Source organism: Callorhinchus milii, unplaced genomic scaffold (assembly GCF_018977255.1).
Source record: "Callorhinchus milii isolate IMCB2004 unplaced genomic scaffold, IMCB_Cmil_1.0 Scaffold4, whole genome shotgun sequence".
NCBI lineage: Eukaryota > Metazoa > Chordata > Chondrichthyes > Chimaeriformes > Callorhinchidae > Callorhinchus > Callorhinchus milii.
This window is the reverse complement of record NW_024704745.1, coordinates 14,001,911-14,019,881: the sequence shown is the minus strand read 5'-3', so window position 1 is coordinate 14,019,881 and position 17,971 is coordinate 14,001,911. Positions and strand designations below refer to the sequence as shown.

Below are 17,971 nucleotides of genomic sequence, written 5' to 3'. Positions count from 1 at the left end.
ACCTTGGCTCTTGCCAACCTATACCTAGTACTCTCCAGGATTAAATAAGGAGCCTGCCTCCCTCCAGGGAAAGTGTGCACACACCATTCCCAATAAAGGCAGATTTCTATGCATAGATGCCATGCATATGTGAAACTGACCAGTTTTGATACTCTGAACCACTCGGATGGGTTTCACATGTGTCAGACACCTGGCAAACTAAAAATAAAGAACTGGAAATGGTTACCACGAAGAGTGTCCGAGACACTGGACTCGCTTAAGAATTAACTTGAGCTGTAATGGGAGGAGGGTCAGGTAGTTAGGGATTCTGAATGCCAGGCCCATGTGGTCTCTCATCTCAGACTCTGAATCTCATGCTTTCATTGTGCTGCTAACTCCTGACTGCACCACCGAATCTAACTCTTTAAATTAAATCTCTATTTACCTAGCAGTAAGTAGGAACCGGTTGTTATTCGATTGGTGGATCGCTTTCTGGGGGTAATAGTCCCTCAAATCAAAAATAATGATTTGGTCACTCAATCCATGACGTCAATGTGTGCAATTGGCTGCTGCGTTTCATCCACATAATATACAGTCAGTACATTTTACAGTATATTCTGTGAAGCGCTTTGAGTCGTCTCAATAACATGATAAGGCGCTATATCAATCAAACCCAAGTATTATTTTTATTATTATCCCTTTTAGACCATTTTTTTTTTTGGTTTGTGAATCAGACAGTATTAACAGAATAATATTTGAACAGGCGTTTGCTTATTTCAAAAAGATTTTATTTGGTATAGAATGCGTTAGAATCCAGAGTAAAAATGTCAAGTGAGGATAAGATATCACTTATATTTCTAAATGACAATTTAAAACACCATCATTAAATCATTCATAGAATAGCTCAATTTCAAATAGCAACAATTTGTGTTTCCTTGAAAAATCAGAAGAGGATTCCCATGACATGGGTCAATGTGATGTACAAAAGGAGCCCTGACTGTTAGAAATCACCATGTTTTAGACCCCAACGTGTATTTTCAGTAAGTCTCAGAAATAACCATTTCATGAAGATATAAAAATAAAACAATAATGTGCTGTTGCCCAATAAACTACTTTCATCCACAAAAACACACGTCACACCACTTTAAAGTAAATCCTGTGAAGTGCCTTGAGGCATCCTCCTGACATGAAAGGTGCTATACCAAATGTTAGGATTATTATTATTTTTATTATTATAATCATGTAACCATTTTAACTCGTGACAAAAATATGAAACTATTGCAGCTACAACAGGGCACGCTTTCAAGTGGTTCAGTTTGTCTACAGAATTTTTATTATATAAAAAAATCCAGAAAGCACCAGACCTAGAGATCTTAACAAATCCACAGATGTCAATGTCATGCTGGAGTCTCAATGTGTTAATTCAGATTGAGATAAAGTGTTCTCCCAACATCATTGTGCCAATCATTCAGTGTAACAATTCATTTGTTTCTCTTAAGAAACAGCAAATTTCACGACCATGTCTTTTTTGACATTAGGAGTTTTAACGCATTCATAATGACCTTCATTCTTCATTTAATGTGTTTTACAGCTTTTGAGATGGATTTTTGGAATAGATTTGAAAGTAACAACTATGCTTGAATGGCAGCGCTAGATCACGTTCAATGACTCCTATACTCTAAGGTTCGCATAAATTAGACCACAGATTAATAATGTTAAGAAGTGAGACACTGCAGTCCTAAAATAAACGAGAATAAACAACAACATTGGGATCTATCAGGCAATCACAATTCTTTAATAATGAATCCAAGTTGCCACTCCTTCCGGCAATTGAAGTATATCACACGGATCACAAGTAATCCGCTCTGAATGTAAATTGGGTGATAGCAGATACAGGGATTGCATCCATTATTAAGGAATCCCGTTGCAAATCACAGTACATAATTGCGTACATTAAACCCCTATATATTTCACCAGAATATAGATCTAGGGATTATTTAATTATATTGAAATTAAAAAGCAATACATAAATATTTATGCATTGTTTCAAAAGCAGTGTCTAAGAAACAGCCTTCATGAGAACCTCTACCACACTCGACATGCGTTTGATCCTCGATTCATTACTGATGTCTCTGGACAGTTGAAAGCTTTGCTGAATTCTTCAAAGTTACTCATTGCTCCAATTGTCCTAAAGATAAAAGCAATTAATTCGCCTTGTGTGAAGCAATGTTAACATACGTGCAATTACTGATTTGAAAGTGCTAAAGCAATTTCTAAAGAACTTTTAATTTCAATTTGGGAAACATTAGCTGAGCACATATGAAATGGTATATGAGGTGAAATGGTATATTTTTGAACAAATTGAGTCAGTTATTCATACATTTTTTGTATAAAATACAATACCATAAGAGGGCTGAAACTTACCTAAATTCAGAAGGACTGTGAACACCATTCAAAATTTGAATCCTGGCAGCTTCTGGTCTATAGTTATCGCATCTAACCTACAACACAAAATAAATAAATGAATTTGCTTAAATGCAAGTTATATAAATTAGTATACAGGTCTGAGATCAGATTGTTTAAGAACTCTAAAGTTCCCAAGCTGAAATGTTTTTCAGAACAGCAGTTATAGCACGTCCCAGTAAATCAGACGGTAGGTAACCCTCCAGACAACTGCTTGCTTTGTGCTGATCACATCAGTGAAATGGTGCCAGGACACAGAAAATTACGATGGAAATAAACAGAGCAACATTTCCTTCAATGCATTGAACACACCATAAACCAGATTTGAGCAGTTTTGGTCTGCACACACAAGATATCTGTTCCACACAAGAAAAAACAATAATAATAATCTTTGCATTTAACACAGTGCCTTATCATGTCTTTGCAACGTCTCAAAGCGCTTCACAGAATATACTGTAAAGTGAATTGACTGCATATTTTCTGGGCAATAGGTGGCAGCCAATTGGCACAACAGTGTCCCACACACAGTTGTGGATTGTGTGACCAATTTTTTTTTTTTTAGTTAATTTTTTTGAAGCGATTATTACTCTCGAAAAAGCGATTTGCCAATCGACTCTCAACCGGGTTCTTACTTACTGCAGTAAGTAAGGCATGTGGAGTAAGGAAACTTACCTAATGTTTCACCCTGCCTGGGAATTGAACCCAGATCCTCTCGCTTGTGAGGTGAGTGCTCTAACCAATGCCTGGTTACTCACATTTGCGTAGCTCAAAAAAAATAGTTGATTGTTGCTCAGTCCTATTCCTGGAAGGAGATCCTCCTCCTTGCCTCCTCTCTTCTCTCTTATCCATTTCCTATAAGCCTAAAGGAAAATGCATTTTCTTCAATAAGTCTTAAGTGGAAATGTTATTAAACATATCAAACAGAATTTACTTTTCATTTAAAATCTAACACAAAATATAGCGGGTTTACTATACCCTGAAAGATTGTCGAATCCCAGCATTATCAGCAATGTTCTCCCCTAAGGTCATCTTCCCATTTACCTGGAAGACACAGAAACATAAACTAGTATGAACAGTCCTTAGCTGTACCGGGAATCTTGGACCTCTCTTTAATTTGATGGTCCTGTATGATATGCATATCATTCTTCAAACCAAAGAAGACATTTTTAAACTGTTTTACAAGAACTTTCATATTATTGTGGAAATTTGGGCTTTAACTTTGTTGATGACATCTTCCGGATCGCAAGCCTTACTTTTTCATCAGCAGAATATTTTAGTCTTAGGATCAAAGGAACATAGATATGCCATTCATTCAGTAGAGTCTGTTCTACATTTTGTCAGATTAAGGTCGTTTTTTTAATTCAATTCCCTTGACTCTGGGTCATAAGATTGTTAGTTCAAACCTGGATATTTTGACTTTGCAGTCAAGGCTCATGAATCAGTGCAGTACAAAGTATCTATATTTATTACAGCTACTGCGTGTTATGAGAGCAATGGGTGTATTTTTTTTAATTTAGCTCAAATAATAATAATAATTTAGTTTAATTTAATTAGGTTCCTCAAATCTTTTTTGGCACAGTCTATTGCAAGTATATTTTCCGTCCACAAAATATACAGTCAATACACTTTACAGTCTATTCCGTGAAGCGCTTTGACACGTCTCAAAGACACGATAAGGTGCTATGTCAAATGCAAGGATTATTATTATAGAGTTCTGTAGAAGGTCAGGAGATTGCTGGTAAGGTTAGGAGGCACACATAACTATCACTGGGGACACAATCATTGCTTTTCAAATTTGGAAGTTTTCCTACTTTACAAATCTTCTCAAAACCCTCAACTGCTTTGGGAATTTATTATTGTGGGCTGCTAATGTTGCGGGAAATCCTACTGGTGGCCCTGCCAAGTTAGGCATTGAACCACCAGTAAGCAAACTTAGCCAACCCAGCCCAGCTCCACAAATAGTGCCTATTATGAGTTTTTAAAAAAAATGTCCAACACAATCCTTTTATTATTCCCCTGTCTTCCCAAAGGACTAGTGAAAATGAGGAAAAAGTCACTTATCCAATTTAGAAAATCTAGCTTTACAGTGGAGTTTAATAGCACTGAAACATGCTAATGGCATTGGAAAAGATACCTCGGGATGTACAGTGGTTTGTTCAGGTAGAGTATTAACCATGGTAGTCTTGCTCAAGCTTAATTTATTTTTTTAAACCTCTCAAATTTCGGAAGTGTTAGATAGAAATATAAGAGCAATAGATACTATCTGGAACTGCAAAAAAACAATGATTTAGAAAAAGATAAAGCTTGAGTGAAATTGTGTTGGAGTGAACTATGTATCGCACAAGATTTATTGGTGACTAATAAACTGAATTACTTTGCTAGAAGTGCAGGTGAAAACTAGATGCATTTTTATAATTCTTCTTGTGGATGTTAACTTGGAGAACAATTTTGGAATCATTGATTGGCAAAACATTTTCCATTCCAACAATGAGTACGGTTACTAGTCTGGGTGTGCCAAGTGGAAAATGGTTTCAAATAGCACAGAGTCACTCTACAACTGACCTGCAAAGCCAGGTGATAACATTACTGCCTAGAGAATCATCCTTACCGTAAAATAATGATATAAAACATGGTAGGAAGCAATTACAAAAACAACAGGTGTATGCAATGTACCAAAACTTGCCAACACTTTATTTAAGCTCCATACACCTTCAAACATTTCAAATCAAAGCAAGACACTACCAGTGTTGCAGTACTTCAGTGTGATACATACATGCATACCAGCTGTTAGCCAGTAGTAGTCGTCATATTGCTTTATCATGCATTGGGTTTTCTCCTCAAACTTTGAGATTGAAGCATTGGTCCACCATTGTTGCAAGTTTCCAAATTTATCATATTTGCGGCCTACAAATGAAACAGTATTTTATGAAAGTTATTACTTTTTCAGTAATGCAAGAAAGATGCTGCTCATGCGATTGGTGCTTTAATGAATTTTATTAAACTGGTATAAGTTACCCCCGACTAGTATGACACAATATTTCCCACATTTCTGTGTAATAATGGATCTAATTTGCATGGTTAATAAGGAATCCTGTTCATTGACCTCTGCTCTGGAAGTAGATTGAGTCAGAAAGGAGACACAAGATTGGTGTGACATGATTCTGGTTACCAGATGGGATCCCCATATGCAAAACTTATTAAGGAATCCTGTTAGGAACTACTGAAAATTGGCACCCTTGTAATATCAAGGCAAACTATTGCACACCACAGTTTGCATCCACACAGCATAAATATGGCATAAATCTGCATATCCCACTGTGATCAATTCAAATTTCCAGAGATGTTTGACAAAACAATCAGAGAATTTTTAAAATGTTATTGAAGAACCACTTCCACAATGTGCATATTTATTTTGCCCACTAGACAGGATCCTTTATTTTGCTTTTACCGTTATGTAAAACATTAGCTGTACCCATTGCAGCTTCGCTTGCAATCAAAGGATCCAATATGGAATGTAGATTGACCACAGACAGACACACCGACAGACATTTATCTATACTCTGCTGGTAGGACTCCTGTGGGAGGACTCCTTTTGGGAGGACACCTGTGGGAGGACTCTTGTGGGAAGACTCCTATCAAAGCTACGCAAACTGAAGGGGTTTACTATGTGATTATGTGATCCGGCAGGCGCTCAAGTTATTGCAAGGCTTTCATGCAGACGACATTTGCATTTTTTCCTCCTTCGGCCATGTTGTACAGGTTTTGAGATGAACCCACATGTGCAACTCATTATGCTTTGCTCTTACAGTCCTTTCAGCATTGAAGTCCAGCCGTGCTGATCTTTGATTTTTTATTTCATTTAATCAGCCTTCACTCTTTTGTCTGGCACTTATTTGTCCTTGAAAGGCTTGATTTTCGTTTCTTAGACGTCTTCTCTTAAGATTAAGAAAATGTGCTATTGGGAGGACTCCTTTGGGAGGACTTCTGGTTGGGAGGACTGTAGCTCCCATGACAACCTGAAAAAACTGCCATACATTTGTTCCAGAATATAATAGTATAGATGTATCTCTTTAGAAGGGTGTATGCTTTCTTCTGTCACTACTTTGTTGCAGAATACCATGCGTACCTAATACTTGGGGATTTATTCAAAGCATTTTTTAAATATAGCTCATCAACGATGGGAGATTCCCTAAAAAAATGCCCATGACACTCTTGCATGAAAGATCTTTCCGATGAGGCACTTCTTTATTAGTATAGATTTGTCTCGATGAATTGCAGTAATTATAAAAACAAAGTTAGTCCCTTCTTCTATCTGCTTCAAGCTGTTGGATTCACCATTCTATTTGACTCCAAATCCTTTCCACCCACCAGTTGGCTGCCTGCCTACCTGCCTACCTCTCACTCCATTCACTGTTGATGCTGTTGTCACTCTCTTCTTGCAGTGAAGATCAGCAAGATGTAGAGATGGCAAGACTACTGATTGTCTTAGTGTAAGGCCTCAAGAGAGAGGGGAAATGTGGGGAAGGAAGGCCACCAGAGAATGACAGCACTACAAAGCAGGCAGGGCACTTGGATAAACAGTTGAATAAGCAAACTTGTAGCTGCATCCCCCTATAACGTAGTTATAATGTATAATAAGCTATAATGTAGCTACCACAGGACAGGAACAGAGCATGGTTGAACAGACAGGAACGGGGCGGGAAACATGTTGTCCTGCCCACACTCACTAATTAAATGTGTTGTGATATAAGGCTGACTAAAGAACAGAAACTACAAAATAACTTACCTCATAAACAAAGGAACATGGGATGCGTTCTTCCCATTTTCTCTCTTTATTCTCTCACCTAGCACCCGATTGCTTCAGTGTGTGGTTCCAAAGACGTGTGATTAAAATGTGTTCAAACAATGTGAGCGCCAGGAAAAAGGCTTGCAACGTAAACTGGTTTTCTCTAGGGAAATCTGTGAATGTCACATTGACTAACAAGACTTCAGCTCTGAAGAGATCTCAGGTTGAGCTGCGGCTTGGGTGGGTTAGAGTCAGAGTGATACAGGGGTTTTCCCTGCTGAAAACAAAGTTATATAATTCTAGCACTTTTTCAATTCCATTGTCATACAAAGCATTTCCATCGCAAAGCCAATGACGAGTCACTTACCATTGTTATCAAATGCATGGGAAAACTCATGGCCAACAATGGTACCGATTCCACCATAACTGATGGACCTGAAATTAAAAATAAATTCAAATGTGATCATATTTGAATGCATATTGTTCTTTGTGATACTCAGGTCCCAAACCAAGCCAACCATGAGTCAATTTATTGTGCAGCATGTGAGGAGCTGATACATTAGAGAGCAGCTGTTGGCACCCTTGCACTTTGACCTGCAGACTTGAATAAGCAGCTATCGTTGTTGCAAGGATTATCAATTATTATAAAGGGGGTCATCAATGTTTTTGACATCTAGGATTGTGCCTGTGTTTATCTTTGAAGCACGTTGGGGTTTGTATTCCAGGAGTGGAAGTATCCACTTCTGATACCATAATGACCTTGTGAGAACAGGCCATTCAGTCTCCCCATCACTGAGCCTCAACTCTTTGCTACCTCCTTTTCGCTTTTAATTTTTCTCATTACTTCTGCCATCTCCTGATGCTTGTTTGTGACTATAACACTTAGGACTCTCAGGGTTATACAAGTTAACTCTCACACACAAAATGTAAAATGTACCAGTCAATGCATGGGCTGCTGCAACTTCATAGTTATGTGTGAGTTACAACTCATACTTACAGAGGGTACTGTTCTCCCCAAAAGAATGGCTTTTGAAGTTCTCCTGCTGGAAACTCTGAAAATGAAATGAAAAACTACTTTAATAGATTGTGGGGCACGACTGTTTGTGGGACTTTGTGGTATGCAATTGACTGCCGCGCTTTGCCCAAAAAATATACAGTCAATCCACTGTACAGTATATTCTGTGAAGGCTTTGAGACATCTCAACAACATGATAAGGCTCTAAATCAAATGCAAGGATGATTATTACTATTCGTATTGATCCAGTTCAGCAAAACAATACAAACATAAATCAGCCAACACCATACATAATCATATCAGAATACATACACCATACTTTATCTTTATTATCTGGAGCCTGGAGACAGATGAGCTCTCTATGATGACTTCTGCTTTGAAAGCTAGCAGTTATATAACAGATGGTGCAGAAGGAACATCTTTTAACAAGCAGTAATTCAGATGTCCATCATGACGTCAGAAAATAAACTTATTTTCTGACAATGTTATTAAAATGTAGAAGGCAAGATGTGGATATAATGAAGATTGATTGTTTTTAATATTGTGCTGCATTAAGGAAAGCAAGGATTGTTTATGACATATTCAACAATTTTCACTCAATAATCCGGTGCACCTTCCTCCAACTAAATACTAAAAGGGTAAAACAAAATACTTACGGATTTGGTTCTGCGTTGGGCTGTAAAATGCATTAACAGTGGTTGGGCTGGTGAACCAACTATGGCAAACAAGAAAGCTTGTCAAATTATGCAATTACTCTACAAAATAAATGTGAACAAAAAATATAAATGTGTACATTTTTCACCCAACACAAACTATGCAAATGGTTCAGGAGCTGGTTAAATTCAGATAGGAGTCCATGCTTGAACTTAATGGAAAGTTGAATTATTTTCGCTCACTCACACCCCACCCCCACCAACCATTGATTTTGAATTCCTTCTCTCCCCACCCCCCACCTATCTTCCTATTTACCTGCCTTTCCCCTGTATTGCTGAAAAGTATTCCTTTTCAGATATCTTTAAAGCAAATATGTATTGTCAGAATTATATCAGGCAGACATTCCACATCCTAGGAGCTCTCTGTGTAAATTTTTTTTTATTAATCTCCCCCCTTTGTCCAGTACTAATGTTACCCATTAAGTATATTTTTCTGCCATTTTCTTAAAAGTGACTGATTTTAAGCCCCTCAAAGGTAATGATGCATTGTTTCTTATCAGATTTAATGTGTTATTGAATGTTATCAAATCTGTTAAGAAGCATTAAATTTTTATTCCCCTTGTTTAAGCATAAAATTCTCCTTGTAAAACATAAATAAACAAACAAACACACACACATAAAAATTAATTTGGTCACTCAATCCACGACTGTTTGTGGGACACTGCTGTGTGCAATTAACTGCCGTATTTCGCCCACAAATGAAACATGCAATTCACGTTACAGTATAGGTACGTGAAGCACTTTGAAACATCTCAACGATGTGATAAGGCACTTTATCAAATGCAAGGATTATTATTATTATTATTATTATTATTATTATTATTATCCCAATGCATTCTACTCTCAAGAATTATTCTTTGCACCAAAGACAGTTTATGGAGGGTTCAATCATTGTTTCTTGCTTCTGGGCACATAGTCTCAAAAGGTGAATAGATGAACAGAATTAATATACCCTGTTTTTGAAGCATGGAGTCGCAACCACGCAAAATCAGCCTGAGCAAAGACTAGGAGGGCCAGCACTACATTTTCAAAGTAGTTTGAACTAGAAATAGTAATCTGTAAACACAAAAGACAATGTGAATTAAAGCTGGAATCTCAAATCACAACTAATTTAATAAACAAAGTACTAACATGCAACATCTGTGGTGGAGAATTCTGATTGTCAGTATATTTACCATGTTAAGAGTGGGTAAATCACTTTCTAAATACACCCTGTTTACAACAAACAACTTTCAATCATTCCTCCAGTTCCTTTCATAAGAACATAATAAGACAGTAACAGTAGACTATTCAGCCTGTCAAGTCTTCCAATTCTTTTTGACAGCTATTCTGCTACATTTGCTAAAACTAGCAAATGTATTGCCATACACTTGAAAATTACTAATGAAATTTTAAATCGTAAATAAAATTATACCATAGATTTTAATATAAGTGGAACGTTTCTTACAGCATACAGCAACACATTCACTGTGTTTACAAATGGTGCATAATAGACCTCCATTCAATTAAATAATAGTGTTCCATTCCCAGCACCAACATATCTCAAAAAAGTCAGCAAAACATAAATACTGTATAAGTTTACTCAAGGAACAGTCTCATCTGTCAATTTGCAGGAATTTTCTTTTGGAACAAAAACCCTTTATTTCATTTATTTAACAACAAGATTTCATTTGTTTTGCGCCTTTCACGTCGGGCGGACGTCCCAAGGCGCTGGGCAGTTTACAGCAATTCAGACCCGAGCTGGGGTCGGGAGGGAGAAGGGAGAGGAGGGGAAGGGGGTGGCCAATGGCATGGTGAAAGAGGAGGGTCTTGAGGTAGGACTTGAAGGAGGCTAAGGAGGGGGCGAGGCGGAGTGATTGGGGGATGGAATTCCAGAGGTTGGGGGCAGAGTGGCTGAAGGCTCTCCCACCAATGGTGGGGCGGGTGGGTCGGGGGACGTGAAGCAGGCTGGAGCCGGCTGAGCGGAGGGAGCGGGCGGGTTGGTAGGGGGTTAGGAGGTCACAGAGTTAGGGTCGGGCGAGGCCATGGAGAGCTTTGTAGGTGAGGACCAGGATCTTGATCTGGAACCTCTGAAGGATAGGGACTCAATGGAGACGGGCCAGAATGGGGAAGATAGGGTCACGGAGTTTGGTGCGGTAGAGGACATGGGCTGCAGAGTTCTGGATTATCTACAGCCTGTGGAGGGAGGAGTTAGGAAGACCGACAAACAGGGCATTTGCATAGTCGAGCCTGGAGGTGAAGAAGGCATGAACAAGAGTTTCAGCGGCCTGAGGGGTGAGGTAGTGGCGGAGTCAGGCGACATTACGGAGGTGAGGTAAGGCAGAGCGGGTCATGGCTTGAATGTGGGGGAGAAAAGGCAGTTGAGGGTTGAACAAGACACCTAGGTTCCTGACTGGTTTGGTGAGTTGTAGTGTGCAACCATGGAGGTTGGTGCTGCCAGAGCCTGAGGTGCTGAGGCGCTGGTGCGAACCAATCAGGAGGGCCTCAGTCTTGTTCACATTCAACTGTAGGAAATTTGCCCTCATCCAGGACTTGATGTCCGACAGACAGTCTGTCAGGACAGCAGTGGTCCTGGAGTTGAGGGTGGAGGCAGAAAGATAGAGTTGGGTGTCATCCGCATACATGTGGAAGTTGATCCCATGTCTGCAGATGATGTTACCAAGGGGGAGCACGTAGATATTAAAGAATTTAAACAATTTGGACGAGCATACAATCCTCCAGAGTTTGAGCAAATCACTCTCACATATAATTTATCATGTACAGTACCATGTATTGCAAGCACACATATATGTGAAAAAATAAGCTGCATCGAAATAGCACAATGGTTAGATATGAATGTGGGTACTTTACGTTTCTATAGGATTCAGTAATGATTGTATCATTCAGTATGAAGCTGGGGTATCCTATTTTAGAGTGAACTCCATTAGCCTGAAAAAACAAGAAACAAATAACAATCACTGCATGAAAACTAAAGCTGTGGAGTTTAATGCAAATAATATATAACTATAATTAGTAGGAAACCTTGATTGACAGCTATATAGCAATAACTTGCATTGTTATATTGCAGCTTCTGCAGAAATCAAGAACAGATCGATTTCAAGATCCTCACACTCACTTTCAAATCACTTCAGTAAATCATAAATACTGTTAGAGAGGTAGTACCTCCCTATCTCTCTGACTTATTTATACCCCACTCTCCTACCCATCCCTTTTTGCTAAGCCAGCTTCAGCCTTCTACATGTACCTCGTGCCCTCCACCCCACTATCGGAGGCCTTGCTTTCAGCCACTATGTTCTGAAATTCTGGTCCCCCCTGCCTCAACCCTTCACTTGCCCACTACTTGCTAGTCTTTAGATCACGCCTGAAGACCTTCCTTGTTGACCGGCTCAGCGTTACGTTGTTGTTGATGTAGCTTACACTACCTGTGAGTGATTGGAGAGATGCAGTAACCATCACATCTCCTGCAGCTTTAGGTCCCAAAGCATATTTTGATTTTAGCTACCAATAGAGGAGCTGTGATGTGTTTAATGTGGATCTTAACATCAACAATAACTTTAATTCCTACCCATTTCAAAAGGTCACCTGAAGCCAGAACTTCAAATGAGGAGTGGGCGGAAGGGTGGGGAGGGAAGTAAGGAGTGGGTGGACACTGATGTGAAGTGTGAACACTGGCATGGGCTGGTTGGGCCGAGTGGGCTGTTTCCATGCACAATTGTTGGATGTTTAAATTCAATCTTAGTAAAAATGTTCAAAACGTTCTTTGCGCCATCCACTTTTATTGCTTAAAGCTGTTTCCTTCATCCCTGGCCCTCGTGGAGAGAAATTCCACTGGGGTCTAGATTTATTCTATATATGTAAAATTTCAGAATTATTGAATTCAGTTGCAACATTTAAATCAGTTTTCTGTAGTTCTCAAAAGGACAAACAGAACACTGGCTTCAAAATTAAATATTTGCCAAATTCTAAAAGCTCTAAAATACAACATAAATAGAGTAAACCCATTTCTCCCCATAGGTTTGTTTGTATGTAACATTTTCTACCCTAATATAATTCTGGTTTGCTCATCCAAAAGTAAATTCCAAAATTTGCACGGGCATGATTGGATGTGTGAAACTACACTTGCTGATGCTAAACAAAATGGATTTATTCAGTGCTTTTAGGTGCTGAAAGATAGTATATCACCAAGGGAACATACCCACTTATAAATCAATGCAATTAAACTTGGACTTTAATGCTTATAGTGGGTGGTAACAACTGCAACTTTATATTATAGAATCATATCACTTTGAAGCAGCCGTTCAATATCCTAGGCTGATGATATTATGAAATTCACCCTGTGCATACTTTAAGGATTTGTCACAGAAAAAAACATTATTTTGGATCATACAGTGGAAAGCTGATTATCCATATTAATATTTGCATTTATGTACCACCTTGACCATCCTGTTAGACAATCCCTGGCATCAGAGGCTATGATTAGAATATATTAGAATATACAGCACAGAAACAGGCCATTCGGCCCAACTGGTCTATACCGGTTTTATGCTCCACATGAGCCTCCTCCTGCCCTTCCTCAACTAAGCCTTCAAGCATAACCTTCTATTCCTTTCTCCCTCATGTACCTATGCAGCTTTCCCTTAAATACATCTATGCTATTTGCCTCAACAACTCCTTGGTGGAAACATGTTCCACATTCCCACTACTCTCTGTGTGAAGAAATTTCTTCTAACTTCTCTATTTGATCTACTCGTGACTATTTTATATTAATGGCCCCTGGTTTTGGTCTCCCCCAAAAGTGGAAACATCTTCCCTACATCTACCCTATCAAAATCTTTCATCATTTTAAAGATCTCTATCAGGTCACCCCTTACCCTCCTCTTTTCAAGAGAAGTGTCCACATATGTTCAGCCTTTCCTGATAGGTATAACCTCTCAGTTCTGAGATCATCTTTGTGAATCTCTTTTGCACCCTCTCCAGTGCCTCTACATCCCTTCTATAATGTGGGGCCCAGAACTGCACACAGTATTCTAAGCGTGGTCTAAACAAGGTTCTATAGAGGTTTACCATAACTTCCCTGCTTTTCATTTCTATCCCTCTAGAAATGAACCCCAATGACTTCCTTATTCCTTCTACCAAAATGTACCACTTCACACTTGTCTACATGGAAATGCATTTGCCATTTAAATGTCCACTCAGCAAGTTTATTAATGTCTTGCTGTAATTTGTTGCAGTCCTCCTCTGTATTAACTACTCCACCCAATTTGGTGTCGTCTGAAAATTTTGAAATTGTACTGCTGATTCCTGAATCCAAATCAATAATGTATATTATAAACAACAGTGGTCCCAATACTGATCCTTGTGGAACACCACTGCCTACCCCCTAGCTACCTTTTACCCCTACTCTCTGTTTTCTGTTTCTACTATTTTTCTCTGACTCCACATGCTCTGACCTTATTCATTAGTCTATTATGTGGCACCTTATCGAAATTTGGAAATCTAAATATATTATATCTTCCGCATTACCCTTGTCGACTCTTTCTGTTACCCCTTCAAAGAATTAACTGCAAGTAAAATTCTGCATGCATCAATAATAATCTCTGCATGTGGTAAAGCGCTTCACGCAACAGGAGGAGGTCTCAAAGTGCTGTAAGAATTTACTGTAAAGTCCAGTGACTTTGTAATTTTTAGGCGAACCTGTAGCCAATTTGCTCACAGCGAATGACTCAGAAACTGCCACGAAGTGATTGAACAATTTATCTTGGCTGTTGTTGGCCAGGACACCAGGAGAAAGTCCCTTCTCTTTTCAAATAGTGCCATAATGTCCACCTGAACAGACTTGTTTGTTAATTAAAGCTCCACACCCTTCATCTCTTTTCTCCTTTCATGAATTAGAAATCAATTAGATTTTTTGAAACATAAAATCTTCTGTATTTCAATATCACACTCTGCTCTTCATATGGTCATTTGAAAAAAAAGAGAGAAAATCCCACTGATTTGCTTTAAAGCACCACAGAATTGAAAACAAATATCTCTTGAGTAAGAACTGGGCCTGTGCTACTGAGCCACTTGAAGCTGCAATTGTTGGGCAATAAATGACTGTAGTGTGTGTTCAATATTTAGGGGCCAAAGAATGCAAGCATTCTGACCAGGTGGCGAATTTTACCAGGAACAAGAATGTGAACTCTTGAGACATTTTTGTTTTTGTTTTGAAAATTGTTCCTCATCCCTCATCATACAGCGAAACCCCATTATAAAGCCCTTCATTAAAATGTGTGCTCACTTGCTATCTTGTTGGGTTTTGAAGCCCGATACTGACTGACTCAAAATAGTTGATCCTGTGCCACATTTTTTCAGGGGCTCCTTTTATACTTAATCTAACCAGCGTTCGGCCTTGACACTTTTCCTCACCATTATGCAAACCAAACTTTTCGTTCAATATTGGTTCTGACTAGTCTCCATTACATTTTAGCACTCCGAGATGCTACCCTGTGTGAAGGGCGCTATATAAATACAAGTTGTTGTTATAATGCTGGTCCTGACCAGTCTGAATTATGTATTAAAATAAAAATCAAACCATTACCTTTTCTTTAGCTTTGTTCTTGGTGTCTTTGTCCATCCAATCATTTTCTTTATCCAATATATCCAGAAATGCCCAGCGAACACCTTCAACTAATTCTTCGGTCTACAAATAATTATAATTGCAAGCAAACAGAATTTTAGACCCATAAAGTTTACTGAGGTGCAAGACCCTTTTGCCTTAAAATTTAAGGTCATGCAGAATTGTGAAAACTTCTTAAATTTAGTCTTAATTTGAAAGCTGGTTTACCATAGTTTTTTTTTAAATGAAACAGCTTCCAAATTAAAATCACATTTAAGACTCTTACACAACTTATGCTATATTAAATAGTTAGACAAAGGAGTCTTCTGACTAAGATGAGGTAGAATTTGAAGTCTCTTGCGCTTAACCAAATTAATGGTTAAACATCTTGATACTGAGCCACACAAAATCTGAGAGCTCTACAATTTGATTTCCTCGCCTGTGTTGTGTTACCTTATCTCATCAGAGCAGCAGTGGACAAGTTTATATTGAACCAAATGCCTAAATTTTATAAAATATATAATTATTACCCAAACTTCCCTTTCCTTGACAAGTTAACACATTATTGCTTGTTCTCCTTAGATAGCCTTTGAATGAACCAAGTAGCGTCTATAACAGTTTATTCGCTTATTGAATACTGTGAGAGAGCTCTCAACAGCAACACAAAGTGGACTCAGAGCTGAAATGTCACTGACTTATTCGTTACAAAGACTAAATATTCTGCAATACAGTAATTATGCTGCAGACAAGGCTGACAATGGATCACGCAGTATTTCCCATTTGCCCTTTGTAAATCATATGAGCATTTGTCTCATGAAATGATAGAATTTTGCCTTGAACTCTACTGACTATTAGTACCATTTGTTTACCACAGCCATTAAAGCAGCATCTAATGGCACTGGCCTATTTTACTGAAATGTGACTCATCTACTGGTTGACTGCCTAAAATATAGTTTGTAATATATATGTATATATATATTGTAACATCAAGGACAGAGTTCTGAACAGAATTGTCCAAAGATTGGGCAACATTAACATTTCCTCATTAGGACCAGGTGGGATGGTCTTCATTGTTTAACTTACTGAAGCAAATAACCACAATTTCACACATTGCTATATCCCAGTTTTCATCAATATATTTAATGTATGATACTGTGAAGGACTTACTGCTGAATACTCTCTATTCAAGAAGCAGTCACTCTGCTGCCAGTTTCTCTGCTGGAAGTACTCCTCCAGAGGGTTATATATATATATATACATATATATAAGAGGTTTACGTAACTCCGCAATGGAGTCCTGTAGTTCAGTGGTTAGAGCACTCGCCTCGCAAGTGAAAGACCTTGGTTCAATTCCCGGCAGGGCAAAACCTTGGGCAATTTCCCTTACTCCACATGCCTGATAATAATCCCTCAAGAAAAAAAATAATTATAAATTGGTCACTTCAATCCATGACTGTTTGTGGGACACTGCTGTGTGGAATTGGCTGTCGTGTTTTGCCCACAAATGTGCCGTCAATTCACTTTACAGTATATTCTGTCAAGTGCTTTGAGACGTCTACTAGACGTGAAAAGCGCTATAATAATAATAATAATCCTTGCATTTGATATAGCGCTTTTCATGTCGGGAGGACGTCCCAAAGCACTTCACAGAACACACTGTAAAGTGAATTGACTGTATATTTGTGGGCGAACGCGGCAGCCAATTGCGCACAGCAATGTCCCACAAACAGTCATAGATTGAAAATGAACAATTTATTATTGTTTTTTTTGGAGGGATTATTATTAGGCGTGTGGAGTAAGGAAACTTGCCCAAGGTTTCGCCCTCTGCCGGGAATTGAACTCAGGTCTCTCACTTGCAAAGCGAGTGCTCTAACCACTGAGTTACAGGACTCCACAAATTCAAGGATTATTATTATCATAATAACCAAAAGACTTGTCTACTATTGTATCCTGAAATGAAGCGCACCACATGCTTCCCCGACCCCATCCCTACACCCCTCTCCTGACCTCCCAGCTCCACACGGAGTCTCTTCACCTCGCTCCTTTGCTTGCCTCTGTCAATGTCCACCTCAAGGTCTTCCTTTTCCCTTCTGTGCCTTTAGTTATCTTCTCTCTCACCCCCACCCCTCCCAAATCCAACCCCTAGCTCAGGTGCAAACCATTGACTATCCACTGCCTTGGGACATCCTCCCGATGTGAAAGGCACTATATAATATATATATATATGTAAACTATTGTTGTGGTTATATTGTGTATTGTGAACTGATTAGTAGTATCCTGCTACTGCCCCTTCCTCAAATGTATTTATGTCCATTTCCTTTCTCAAAGCACCTCAAATAGTACCCTGGAGGGAATCCTTTTTCCTTTGATGCCCTTGTTTAAGTTTATTTAATCTTACATTTATATAGCGCTCTACAC

General features: G+C 38.7%; 1 protein-coding gene across 1 annotated transcript in view; it reads right to left on the bottom strand.

Moving 5' to 3' along the window:
• Positions 1-745: 745 nt before the first annotated feature.
• phex (phosphate regulating endopeptidase homolog, X-linked) overlaps positions 746-17,971 on the bottom strand; it is a 36,932-nt gene continuing 19,706 nt past the window's right edge. The window contains exons 12-22 of the mRNA XM_007910587.2: positions 15,537-15,638; positions 11,807-11,884; positions 9,909-10,012; positions 8,900-8,958; positions 8,226-8,280; positions 7,596-7,663; positions 5,216-5,346; positions 3,418-3,483; positions 3,198-3,302; positions 2,404-2,480; positions 746-2,167 (exon numbers count right to left, since the gene is read on the bottom strand). Coding sequence (XP_007908778.2) covers positions 2,065-2,167; positions 2,404-2,480; positions 3,198-3,302; positions 3,418-3,483; positions 5,216-5,346; positions 7,596-7,663; positions 8,226-8,280; positions 8,900-8,958; positions 9,909-10,012; positions 11,807-11,884; positions 15,537-15,638 — 948 coding nt within the window. The 3' untranslated portion in view covers positions 746-2,064. The remainder of the gene's footprint in view (positions 2,168-2,403; positions 2,481-3,197; positions 3,303-3,417; positions 3,484-5,215; positions 5,347-7,595; positions 7,664-8,225; positions 8,281-8,899; positions 8,959-9,908; positions 10,013-11,806; positions 11,885-15,536; positions 15,639-17,971) is intronic.